The following is a 14,289-nucleotide window of genomic DNA, read 5'->3' on the forward strand; positions in this document are numbered from 1 at the left end:
AGCGCGTTCACCACTGGTGCTTGGGGTTCCTGATTGGATCCCAGCTCGCACCAAGTGAACTTTGTGGTGGACAAACACCGTGGGTTTTCTCGGGTTCTGCCGTTTCCTCCCACTTTCTTCACCATTTCATTGATTATTTCATCATCACCGTCTCCTATAGTCTAGCTGGCATAACCTTGGGACGTAAAACTTAAGATTTCATTTTATGTTTAACAACTATCAGATACAGCTCAGAGGTGATTTTATATGGATATCTAACAACAACAGTAACAATGGAAAGGGTTTGGGAGAGTATTAGCCAGGGCCTGTTTAGTAAATACCATCCCGGTATTAGCCTGGTTGGACTGAGGAGAACTCCAGTTAGGATAATCGGCAGCGTGAATCGAACCCACAACCTCCTGACTGTTAAGGTAACACCCTATTATTTGAGCTTTGTTCCACTCTGCATACTTTGTTTCTTGTTTCATGTGCCTAAACTAAGTAGGATCTGAGTTGTGAACATTTGAAAGTGACTACATGGTATCTGGACTTTTCTAAAACTTGGCTTGGTACTAATAGCATTACCTTGTAGAACGATCCTAGTGGTCAGAAGATTTAAAAAAAAAAAATACAACTAAAAGACAAGTCTCCATTCAGGTATTCGTATTACGTTGACCAGCCACTTTTTCTGTAAAAATCTCTAACATCTTCATTTTTATTCGCGGCCCGACGTTTGATATTATTACTTTGATTTTCCTCTCTTTGACTAATGTTTAATTTGAAGCACTTTTTGCAACATGAATTTATATACAGGATGGCGCCGAGCCGGCTGACACATTTCAAACTTGAATATTGCGCAGGCATGTTACCTTAGTTTGTAGTTTTCGTTTTTAACTCTGACATTAAAACACACGCACATACACAAATCAAGAAGCCCTCATCCTTCATATAGGAGACTTAGAGAGGATATTTGTTCTTGCCTCTTTACAATAAAATCTACTATTATTTCCCACCTGAGTTTTATCTGACTGAGAAAAATCAGCTATCCGGACAACTTTTCCTGCTTAGATGTTACATCATGCCGTTGCAGGATGTATGACAGTCTTCTATGTCTAACAGTCTTCTATATATTACATACATATACGTGCCGCCTATATACAGTTTTTTTTCGTTCATACAGAAAGTACGTTTATTCGGAACACTTATACAAAAAGTGCCTATAAAATATACTTTTTCAGTTATACGTTCGCTGTACGTTAAGTCCAAAAATTATAGCATTCACACATGTAACCTACAATTTTACATACAGTACGCCACATACGTCCCCCCCCCCCAGTGTATTTTAAGATCGTCCGCGAAGAAAAGAATGTTACAGTACTGAATGTAAGATGGTAGATTATTTATAACTAAAAGAAATAAATACCCTCATTGAGATTTGCATTTGGATTGGCTCGCTATCCAATTACAAGATTCGCTGTCACACAGTTTCGCGCCCATTTATAAGCCCGAAAGCCCAGCTTGCATACATCTGAGACAGACAGGTTTTGCGAGAGAATATTTTGTATTAATTGGAAACACTGATTATCATGTTTACATCTTTGGAATTACCGTAGTTTGTTAAATGTCTCAAATGCGCGTTCAAAAACACTAGTAAAAGAATAAGCCTTTCGTAGCAGGCGGAGTCCGGAGAGATAAACAGTAGGTTATCTTTACAAGAACCATTGTAAACACCACTCCATTAGGAACAACACACATTAGCCATCCAACCGATTCACTGTCAACCACTTAAAACTACGTCACCTCGCGCCAGTTGGCCTAGAAGTCCCTTTCCCATTGGCTTGGAAAAAAATAATAATAAGAGTACAGGGAGAAGGGGGACTCACCACCTGGGCTACTGGATTGGTTGCAAGCTTCAACACTCTGAAAGTGGTTGGGGAGGTTCGGGGTTCTCTCGCCTCTTCTTTCACAGTTGACAGCAGACAAACTATTGGCGTGAAACGTCTTCTCGTCCTCTACAAGCTTCAGGAATGATTTATGAGAGCCTTTGAACCAAGGTCAAGAAGACTTGAGTTCAGACGAAACCACAATGTCCACAAGCATTGTTGTTGATGTGTAATCCCACGAGCATAATGATGTGCTTAAGTATGAGTTAGTGAGGAGTTAAAGAGTATGTACACTTCTTGAATAAGACGTTTGTGGTTTTGGTACTTTCCTTGGTGTCGTGCCGTTTTTAAGCAGGTGTCTTGGTGATTTCAATAGGCAGTGAAGAAAGTAGCATTTCCTTATAATTTTAGTTCAGTGTCACTGAGTGATTTCAACAGGTTATACGCGTATTTAGTGGCGATTTGTGAGAGTTAACACTTGAGCATATCGTGTATGTAATGTGTGATGTTATAGTGTGTTTGTAATTGTGAATTTGGACTGAAAAAAATACATGTGCAATGCTTCATTGTTTGTTTCAGTCCATGGAACCGAAAGTGATTAAAGAGGAGCTTCCGGACAGGGAAGCGGGTTTAACAAAGGAACCTGCTGGGACCCGACGACAACCAACGCCACCTGCTTACCCGGAAGGAGGTGCTTCAAGAGGAAGGCCCAAAGGTAAGTTTGCATGTCACGAGATTCGTTTACCGTTTCTTTACTTTTGTCCTGAAAGAAAGATAGAAACAACTTAATATTCAGAATGAACAAAGTCACTGTACATTTACATAATTCACGGAAAAGCTTCTCTTTGTTGATGTACATGGTATTCGTTGACAACATTTGAAGGCAATGGCAAACGGTAGTTAACAATTAACGACAGCTGAAGATAATGTCTTAACGAATGTATACACGTAAATAATAAATGCTCTTTTAATTTCTTGAAGACAGTGAGTGTGAAGAGTATGATTCCCCCCCCCTCAAAGCTCGTGCGTTTTGGGCGAAGCCCCTCTTTTGATATATACAAATAGGTGAAAAATATGTTTATGGAAAGACTTTCTGACAACAGATTCAGCATATGTAAGGTAGTGCAGCGGTAGGTAATCGTTAAATTTCAGAAAGAGATAAAAACTTCACCATTGGAACTGTAAAGCGCGTAAATGTGTTCATACATGCACTTTGAGGACATTTCTTACCAGTGGCGACGAGACCCGCTTTGGGGTCTCCAGTAATGTTTCACCATAGAATAAATGTATTCCTGTATTTAGTCTATGGATTCACCTTGAATCAGTGGGTTAAATAGTTTGATTTGATTTGATTTTTAGTTTAGCTTCCCTTTCAGCAGCGAAGTATATAAGACGTACACGTGCAGCTTAACGTGAATCTGAATCACATGAGCTCCTACCGGGAATCAAACTCGGGTCTTCCACGTCAAAGGCGCGTACGCTAACCGAGTGGCTTGATTAGATGGTCGAATGTGAGGTTAGTGTCCTTTTCAGCAGCGAGGCTATATGAGAATGGACCAACAGCTTAACATGGGCTCCGAAATCACGTGAGCTCCCGCCGAAACTCGAACCTGGGACTCCCATACCAAAGGCGTGTACACTAACCATATAGACACGAGGGGGCTCTTTGAACAACTGGCGTACGCAGAAAATCATCAATGGGGAGGGGATTGCATTTCCTTTCATGACAAGCATGGTTTTTATATTAATAGTAAATTTTTATTATTTCATTATATTTCGCTTAAGAGGAAGGAGTTAAAGCACAAACGCCCTTGCATATGGCATTGTTTTGAAGGCATTCTTTGAATTCTGATGCGAGGCATAAATATTACATATTTTCAATTTACAATATTCAAAATAATGCAAATTCTTTCATTTCTTCTTTTCTTTTCTTTCTATAATAACACACACAATAATTTTTCACCATGTTTAATACACCACTTATAAAAATTTTCATTTTCCATAGAAAGCTAAAGATAGATTTGCAAGGGATGGTGTAGGCAATAAATTCGTAAGCAATGACTTGAGTTCCCTTCTTGTTACTACGAATAATGAAGATATAGTTAATAGTTTAGCTTCATAAAAAAAAAAAAAAAAAAAAGAAAGAAAAAAGAAACGAAATCTTGAAATAAAATGTTCTGAGAACCATTTGGAATATTCCGATATGTAGCTTTTGTCTGGAAGGGGGTCTACAGGGTTTAGGCCAGCAATCAAATACAGAGCAGGAACATGGTCAATAAAAATTGGCATAGAATAAAGAAAAATGAATGTTACTGAAATGAGAGTGCTGTACTTTATGTGTGGGATAACTAGAAGAGACAGAGTAAGGAATGAGAGGAATTAGGATTAGGAATAGTACAGGGAACAACCAAGGTTGTAGAGATGTCTAAGAAGGTCTAAGAAATAAAACTGCAATGGTATGGGCTTGTAATAACAAGAACAAACGACAAGACGACAGAAGAGTGAGCGGATAGGAAGAGAGGTAGAGGAAGATCAAGAAGGAAATTGTTCAGAATGAGTTCAGAGAGAAAGGTCTAAGAGGTGAAGAATTCCATAACAGGGTTTTATGGAGAAGACTCACCAGAAACACTGATCCCACATGGGTTGGAAAAGCCGGAGAGAAAGAAGAAGAAGAATGTGAACAAGGAAGGTATATCTAATTTTAAAATATTGGGGGCCACGGTGGCTCAGTGGTAGAGCGTTCACCTCTGGTGCATGGGGTCCTTGATTTGACTCCATCTCGCACTAAGTGAGAGTTTTGGTGGAAAAACATCGTGTACGTGGGTTTCCTCGGGATTCTCCCGTTTCCTCCCATTTTTTTCAATTCACTATTTCATTTATTTCTAATCATCGCCATCTTTTGCCTAGCTGGGGTAACTGTAGAACGTAAAACTTTAAGATTTCATTTTTTTAAATGCTCATCATGTTCATTTTTTCTAATTTTGCACCCAGAAGAACATTTTTCGCATTGAATATGGGAATGTTAAAAATTTCCGCATACTTAAAAAAATATCATTGTTAATAATGTATTGTAATTTGCTTTATGAAGATGGTTCCCTAATTAGCACAGAACGAAATTAATCACTTTAGGAGGCTCCTGAAAGTTGGTAGATTCCGTACATAACGGGGTCTGCGGGGCCGTTGTCGTCGCCTCCACTGTGAGATTAATGTAATTTGTAATATTCTTTCATATCTTCACAAGGTGTTTACGATATAGAATACCGGAAAAGGTGTCTGCTATTGGCGGAAATAAACAAAAGTTGAGATAAGTCCATTGCAAAGTCACTACATAGTAATCTTCTTTGGTATCTAAGCAAGGTACTTTTAAGGACGAACAGCACAATTGAAACAGTACAGCTTTTATTGTATGAAACAAGTGACAATTCAGTGTGCCTGTTTTCCGTAGTTTTACAGAAGACTTTTTAAAATCAATGGTAGTCACTAATTTACCAATAAAATTACAAGCTCGTATCTTAGCATTTAAGTCGCAGTTGTCAGCTTTTTCACTCTAGTGTTAACAGCTGTACAAAAACTGAGTTCCTTCATTTACAAAAGCATATCTTTTTAAGATTAAAATTATTTTTTATTTACTCGGAGATAGGGGACTTGAGATGTAGCTCTATAGTACCCGCGCCGAGTCGTGAGGCTTAACCTAGATCTACCGATTTCATCACCCAATAGAACGCGAGGGTGTGTTCCAGTTGTCAACCCCCACCCATCAAATTTTGATAGTTTCTTCTCTCGCGTTACACGGAAAACATCTCCCGAGAGTACAGTGTTGTCGGATTGGCGTCAAATTTCGTTTTGTTAATTCTTTTTTGTTGCGTTATGTTTTCGTTGTTACTATTTGTGCTATTGTTACCATTTTAGAATAGTTGTTACAGTAGTTATTGTTGTGCAGTGTTATTATTGGTAATTTTTAAATGGCTTTTTTTATATACTCGTTTACTATGTTTTCAAAGTTTGGCAACATTGTTGGTGAATTTGAGCTGTTTGACGTTTCCCCAAGTGTGCGCTCGGGAAGCGGCTCCACGAATTGTACCGAAGTTTTCCGATGCATCGGAGCTCAATCAAAATATTTCTATGATTGGTTTAGAGCCCAAGCTTCACGACTTGGCGCGAGTACTATAATACTGCCACAGACAGAAGAGAATTCAACGAGAAACTTATCCATAATTCAATCTACAAGTCTCTACTGCCTTTATTATGTATTTTTTCCAACGAACAGGGTTGCAACTTATCCAATAGCTTTGATTGCATTCTGTTTTGCAAGTGAACCGAAACATGGAATATCAGTTGCATTGATTGGGTATTAAAATTGTCAGAAGGCAAATTTTGTCTGTTTTTCCGCAGACCGTACTCTTTCGTACGAAAAATAAAAACAACTTCAATTTGAATCATAAAAAATCTTGCCATATAATACAGGGTGTTACAAAAATCTGTCAATATTTTGGGAACAGATTCATCACATCAAAATAATAATAAAAAAAGTTTATATGGACCTGTGGTCAAAAGTGGATAGTTTCGGAGCTACAGGGTGCCGAAAACTTGAAACAAGTGAACTTTAAAATTTCGTAGCTCTACTGCTATGGGACCTATCATAGTCGAGTCAATACATCACTGAGGAACTGGTATGTGAACTATCAAAATATCCATGTTTTAAGAATGATTCAGTACTTGCACACCAATTTTGAGAGAGGTAGGTAGAGACTGATCAAGTACTCCCAAACAGTCTCTCTAAAAATGATTGTGCAAGTACTGGAGGTTCTGAAAGATTATTTGGGTAGCTCACGTATTAGTTCCTCAGCGATGTCTTAACCCGACTACAATCGGTTCTATAGTAGTGGAACTATGGACTTTTAAAGTTCATTTTTATCACATTTCTGGCACTCTTTAATTACGAAAGTATGTACTTCCGACCACAGGTCCATATGAACTTTTTTTTTTCTTATTTTGGTGTGAGTAATTTTTCCCAAAATATTGTGACAAATTTCTGTAACGCCCTGTAGAGCAGAAGCATTTTTTTTACACGATGAAACATGACATTTTTTTCTAATCATTATCTTTGAAAATTTCTTGCGCTGTCAATGTGATATTAACTAGCATCAAGCAGTTGAAATTATTTCTACTTTCGTGTCGTGTCCTGCAATTATAACTCTATGGGATGAAGTTATAAGGCAACAAATTATAAGGAAAAATGCATTTTTCTGTAATCACCACTTGAAAAACTTATGGTCCTACTTAGTACTGTTTCAGTCAGGGGTGTATCCACGTGTCATCCACCGAGTTCGGACTCCCCAAACCCCTCAAAATATAGATGGAAGTATTTTACAGTTACTTATTGTCTTTTCGGGTGCAAAACAATACCTGTTCAATACTACATAAACGTAGTGGCTTGTAGTGTTGGACCTTCCAAAGCTTGGACCCCTTCCAATATAAATTTTTGGTTGCGGCCCTGGTTTCAGCAGACTATTTAGCATAGGCCTATAGTTGAGAATATTCCTTAGAATAGTAACGTTAGTACGTAGATTTTTAACTTGTTTCATAAAATAGTTGTAGTGCAATAAGTATTTTTTTTAAATGGGTTTTCTCAACTCGAGCATTTGGAGTTTTCTGACGATGTTTCTATACATATACCACATTGACTTGACACCTAGTCTTCGGTTCCAAGCGCTGCTATCGGCTGAAGGAATTCCACTGCTTTTGGCGCAGACGGCTGCAAGGCTCTCTCGCTTAGCAGTAGCTGAACCCTTATTGGCTCAACGCGTGGGTGTGTCGAGGGTGTGAGCTTTAGTTCACATTTTTGCCACGGCTCAAGACATTTTTGCAGCACTATAGTGCGCTTTTTAACACCTAAGACCACCCGTTTTGTGCAGTTTAAAAATTTGATACTAATCTCGTTGTTTTCTGATGCACAGAATATAAATTAGGAGGGAACAAGAAAACAAGATTCATATGAAACAAATATATAATTCGTTTGTGCACACGGAGTGCTTTAATTTGGGGGAAAAAGTTGTCCACTGCAATAGCCCACTGTAGTGTCGTCAAATAACGAGTTATCCAATTAACAGCAACATCCGGTGTCTATCTAGAGTACCAAATATTCTCAATTTCGTTCTAAGCATAAGGAATAACAGGAGAAAATACATGTTCATTGGAATAAACTTACAGACTGGAAGGACTATAAAAAAAAAAAAAATAATAATAATAATAATAATTCTAATCGTTCCCCATAAGGTCCAACCTTAATTTATCAGCCTTATGAAAATATCTGAAAATGAACTTAAGTGAAATTATAGGACGATCTCGTGGTATAAGGTTCAGGTTGAGTGAGAAGAAGAGCAGGCCCATATCCACGGGGGTCTAGGAGGCGGGTTTTTGCTGGCCTCCCTAAAATTTTCACGGTAGGCTTGCAAATGAACTATAATATGGTTATGAATTATAATATGGTTGGATCGGGCCCCCCTAACTTCAGCCGCCCCCCCCCTAAATTTTCGGGCTGGCTACAGCCCTGAAGAAAGGGCCAAGGAATGCGAGGATAAGGTGTTAATGATGAGAGATGACCTCAAGTTGAGGTTCAAGGAAGATTCCAGAAAATGATCCTCTTATTAGCGATGGAGTTGCAAGTAATTAAAAAGAAATAATAAACTCGAAATATTCCATAGAGTTACTAAAATAACTTTATTACCAGGAAGTTTGTGGCAGACAATATCGTGCCCGTGGGTTTTCTCGGAGTACTCCCGTCTCCTCCTACTTGCTCATTCCACCAATTCTTCCATTATCATTCATTTGCTTTAACCACCATCTTCCTTAGCCTAAAGGGCAAATAGGGATGTTAAACTTAAACATTTCATATAACTTGTTATTACTGGTTATTTTACTAACTCCATGAAATACTCAGTTATTTTAAGTTGCAAGATGGCAACTCTGATTAAATCTATTTCTTGTTAATTCCTGGGCGTAATGAGTTTTAACAAGTATGAAAATTAATTTAAATAAAATCCTTATTGAATAAAATAAAATCGAAAGAATGACAGGCATATAAAAGAACAAAAAAACATGTGGATCTTCGAAATAGAAAATGGAGATAAAATTGAGAATATATATGTAGTGACATCCATTGTACAAACCAGATTTGTCTCCGATTTTCTTATTACAGTTATCTCCTTCTTTCAGAGAGAAATGTCATGGAGACACAGGAACAAATAGAAAGTAATGAGGGAAAATAAAAATACAATTGAATACAGAACAGAAGTCCCAATTAGTGAAACCATTTCCTTTTATTACTAGTGGAAGATAAAACTTGTGGGCACATATAAAGGATTCATATAGATAGATATGTATTGTATTTATGTTCGGCTGAAAATGAAGGAAAAACGGACCCATTTTAACTACTACATCAAAAACGATAACATGTGACAATTTTCCCGCTATAATCTCATTTTTTTATCGACAAGACCAAATTGGAAGCAAAGAAAAAAAACGACATTTGTAATAAAATATTCATAATAACACTGACGAAAGAAAGAAAGAAAAGAATGAAAGAACAGAGAGAGACAGGAGGACAAGAAATAACTTGTCTCTAATGTTTGTACCTTCTGTGTCACCTTTTTGACGCCATTTTTTCCCACATTTCCCCTACTGAAACGTCTATTGTTATTAACAAACCACGCACACACACACACACAGACACATATCATTTTTGTTTTAATCGAATATGAATCGCCTACTTCCATGGCTTTCCGACCAACTATGGATTAGTTATCACGATTGAACAGGATTTTTTTTTTTTTTTTGTATTGGGTGGATCAAAAGGCATGACATTGTTGTCATCATTATCATCATAAATATTTAGCATCTATGTTACTTGCTACAAAATTATATGCTTCTATGCAAACTCTTGCTAACCTCTTCGTTTTGACATCTAGCAACAGGCCCGCAATCAAAATATTAAGACAGGTGGAGAAGGGGAGCGAAAAATCACTTTTGGGGAAGCTAATTTGCGTTTATCTTACATTCATATATACATACCAATATGCAACTCTATGTTTCAGAGGGGGCTGAAAGTAGTCGCAAGAGGCGCTGAGCCAGTGTTGCCACGGTCCTAGCTCTGGAGTGGGCTGAAAAATAGTACCAAATTGAAACAAAAAGGGCTGAATTCTTTATTTTATACCATCGGGGGTAAAAGTGTCGGGGAACGCGGGGGACGCCATCTTCCCACTTTCAGAAAATATCTGTGGCATCCCTCACTTCTAAAAATTTACAATGGGCAAAGATAGGCACGCGGAACAGCGTGACGTCATGCATTCCTCTACTTTTTCAGATCCACTTGTACCCCTAAGTGTAACACATGGCTTTATAACATGAAAGTAACAGAGGTAAAGTTCTATAACCCCCCCCCCCTTTTCCAAGAGTTTAAATAAAGAAAGTTTTTTTTAATTAATTTTTAAAAACATCCAAATAGGACGACTAAAATTTCTACCACACTGCTTCTTTCTCGTCTCCGGTATAGTTCGAATTACGAATTTTCTACACAAAGTTCGTATCGTTATACGGTGTAACGTCACAAAAATGAATGTTCAACAGCATTTTTTTAGAGTAACGTGAGATGTAGGAAAAATTTTACTGACACTTTTGAAAATGTGACAAATATTTGTTAAATGGTGCTGAATTAGGTAGAATTGTACCAACTTTTTCACAAAAGGGGCTGAAAATGCCTGCGTGGTACCAATGGGCGGATGAATGACAAAAAGGGCTGAATTTGGTACAATTGTACCAAGTGTGGCAACACTGCGCTGAGCCCGCTTGGTCACACTGTAATCTGCAGGTTTGCGTAGCAATGGGTCGCAAATAGAATTGCCTCCGAGGGAAAGAGTTGCTGGTAGTGGCGTACGCAAGGAAGGTTTGGGGTTTAAATTTTGCCACAAAAAGCACGGTTATCAGTTTGTCGCGAAAGGATATGAGATTAAGTGTTTGAATCTTCTTGATGAAATTCTGCGTACGCCACTGGTTAAAAGTGTTTCGTCTTGAAAAGATGTCAAGGAAGTGATGTCTCGGAAGTACGTCTGTTTCTAGTAGAACAATTGTGTCTCGTCTCGGAAGTTGTATGTTTCTATAGAACTCGAAAAGTGTCTCGTCTCGAAAAGTGTATCTGTAAATATGGGAAGAACTGTTTCTCGTATCGGAAAGTGTTTCTATTGAAAGAACTGTGTCTCGTCTCAAAAAGTGTATCTGTTTCTATTGGGAGATCTGTGTTTCGTGCCGGCAAGTGCATTTTTTCTGTTGGAAGACTGTGCCTCGTCTCGTGTCTCGTTTCTCGTCTCTTTTTTAACCTTAGTCACAAAAGAGCCTTTACTTTTAATGTTCCTTTCATTAAGAAAATTCAGCTCTGGTGCTAGTGTCCCTAGTTTGAGCCCAGATCATGTGAGTTTGTGGTGGACAATATCGTTTCCATGGATTTTCCCTCACATTTCCTTTCCACCAATTCTTTCATAATGATCTACTTCCATCTTGTAAATTTATATAGGATGGCATTTAGCATCTCCTTGAAATCCCTCGACGATTCCGAAGCCGGGACTGTGATTTATAGTGAGCCGTTATAAACTACCTCGTTTATATGTATACCCACCGTCGCTGACGCGCCTGTTTCCTACGGAGGCACCTCTTCACTACTGCTTGGGCCCACCTGATGCACTCCTGTTCTGACACGGTTAAATAGCATTCATACTTTTTAGTGGGCACCTAGGACAAGTTGGTTTGTGTTTTATGCGCTGTAGTTTTTATGTCATACGTTCACATTGTATTTACACTCATCATAGTTACAAATAACGAACCGAATCACTACCAAGTGATTTGGGGGTGAAACTAAATAATGCCCTTTATGCACTTGACTTTGGCAAGTTATCTTGGCAGATTCAATCAGGTTTCTTAATCACAGATAAATGGTTTAAACTTTGATTTTTAAAGGTTGATAAATGCTTTCACATGGTATTCACAACCACTTTACCAATTTACGTATAGTTAATATACCTTTATTCTTGTAATAATAAAACAGTATTTGAAATCCAACACATAAGAGTAACTAGGAATATCTTAGGGAGAATGCTACATATATGTTTTGCTTCCTCTTACCAATTTCCGCCAAGTTTCATAGACTGTGGTCCATAATTATGTATGTAATATGATATTTGACTGTAGTATTTGTAATTCTCGGCAAAAAGTTTCGATATGGCAACACTGTATTGCTCGAGAGTGTAGATAACGGTCACTGGACTTAAAGACATTGGTGTAACATACCAGTGCGAGAGTGGCTGAACGAAAACATTTTCGAACCTCTGGATCGGTCGAACGTGGGTCTGTGGAGTGGCCAGATTGATCTCCTGATTTAACACCACGTGACGTTTTCTTACGGGGTGTTTTAAAGGACATAGTGTATCAACATCAAATACGCAATTTGGCCGAACTACAGGAATACATCACAAAAGAGTTTCATGGGATACCAGTATGAGTCTGTCAATCTGCTTGTGACAACGTTGCTTTTCGTCTCCAGGCATGTATCGATTTGAATGATGCATTCGTGGACCATGCCATAGAGAACAGAGATTAAAATTCTTGTAAGGGAAAATGTGAGAGTAATGTGTTTATGTCGCATAATTATGGGCCACCCTGTACATTCAAACCGATTTCCTTCCATTCTGTCAGGAAGATAATCCGGTTTCCATTATAGGCTCTCGTACTGACTTATTTTCTTGGATTTACTTGTAAAGTATGTTTTGAGGTTGATACCATGCATGTTTTAGACATATGGATAAACACTATGGTATAGGCTATTGTTTTATATATATATATATATATATATATATATATATATATATATATATATATATATATATATATATATATATATATATATATATATCTTTGGAACTTTATTCTCAATAAAAGAAAATTGCTTCCTTAGCTTGGCATCTCAACAACCGAAAAATACCAGCATTTCCATAACAATATCGATATCCATAGTTTTATAACATATCTCTCGTTATGTCCACTTGGACTCCTGGATATGTTATTGTAGAGCTCTGGACGACAGCTAGAGTTCTAGGAACGGAGACGGGAACTCTTTTTTCACCACTAGGCCCCCCCTGTCTCCTCGACGTCCCCCCAATCCCTACGGAGAGCCTCTGAGCTGAGCCGTCGTGAGAACAGTCAGCTGGTGGCGGTCACAGCATCTTAGGGACAGCCCGTGTTCTGTGGTAGCAATAGAAGTAATGGTGGGTGGTGGAAAAGGGGATCGGATGCGTTGGCTGGTGTTGAATGTGTTGCCGGACTCTCAGGATACTCCAAGAGAGAAAAGAGGCAGGCTGTGTATATGGACCTCTCTTTCTCTTCCCCCTCCTCTCTTACGCTTCCCAATCAATTTGGCTCCTCCCAAGAAGACGAGCACTGTTTTCCGTTCGGGCTAACAACAAGGATTGAAATGAAACGCAATCCAGATTTTTTTTGTTAAATTCCTCCCTTTGGAAAAAAAACAACAAAAAGAGTAGAGATAGTGGATTATGGGGACAAAATCTTTGAGCGAAAATCCCCCTCTTTTTTGCACTCTCCGTTACGCCCCTGCTCTTTCCTGAGATTTGAGGTAGCCATACACACCACTGCCACAAGTTTGGATACAACGCTCTGGTATTAAAAGGTTCCAACTAGAGTCGATGGCTAGGTGGGGGTGAGGATTTGTATCTTTCCCTTTACTCGCTCCCACTCCTTTCGTCACAGCAAACAGTTTCACACAACAAGGAACATTCAAGACAAAGAACATTATCGTGTAACAAGAACAAACAAGAATTAAACAACTAAAAAAAAAATGGATTGCTGTTTTTCTTTTGTCTTCTTCTTCTTCTTTTTTAATCTCCAGTCATTAAGATAATTCTTCCTGTTTGAAAATGTTGAGTTCAAGCTTACCATCACAGTGCAGTGACTTAAGGTGTGATAGTTCTTCTTGACTTCCATGGTTACGAAATAGATGTTTCTAATCTGATGAAACGGCAAAGTATGAATAGAAATCAAGTCAAATTAGTTTCAAATAATTGTTGAACTATTTGAAGTAGAACTTCTTTATGTCCATCCGAGTGTATATACTGTACAGGGTGTTTCAAAACAACACCGACAACGTTTGGGAGGTGATTCCTGACACCAAGATAAGATAAAAATTATAGACCAACCTGGGTACACAAATGCTTCCTTTCGGAGTTATAGGCTGCCGAAAACATGAAAAAATGAACTTTAAAGGTAAATAGCTCCAAAACTATGGGACCTACCATAGTCGGGTCAAGACTTCACTGAGGAACTAATATGTACGCCATCCAAAAATATATGTTGAAGAATCCTAAGGTAC

General features: G+C 38.2%; 1 protein-coding gene across 3 annotated transcripts in view; it reads left to right on the forward strand.

The window, feature by feature from the left end:
• Positions 1 to 14,289, forward strand: part of nvy (CBFA2/RUNX1 partner transcriptional co-repressor nervy) — a 509,466-nt gene that overhangs the window by 204,171 nt on the left and 291,006 nt on the right. Inside the window, exon 2 of one of the 3 annotated variants that reach the window (XM_081738534.1) lies at positions 2,442 to 2,577. In XM_081738534.1, coding sequence (XP_081594660.1) covers positions 2,445 to 2,577 — 133 coding nt within the window. In that variant the 5' untranslated portion in view covers positions 2,442 to 2,444. Of the gene's footprint in view, positions 1 to 1,924; positions 2,578 to 14,289 lie in introns of those variants that run through there. The other 2 variants (XM_081738536.1, XM_081738532.1) reach the window with 2 other exon arrangements.

The sequence above is a fragment of the Thermobia domestica genome, chromosome 2 (genome assembly GCF_964235325.1).
Source record: "Thermobia domestica chromosome 2, izTheDome1.hap1.1, whole genome shotgun sequence".
Classification (NCBI taxonomy): domain Eukaryota; kingdom Metazoa; phylum Arthropoda; class Insecta; order Zygentoma; family Lepismatidae; genus Thermobia; species Thermobia domestica.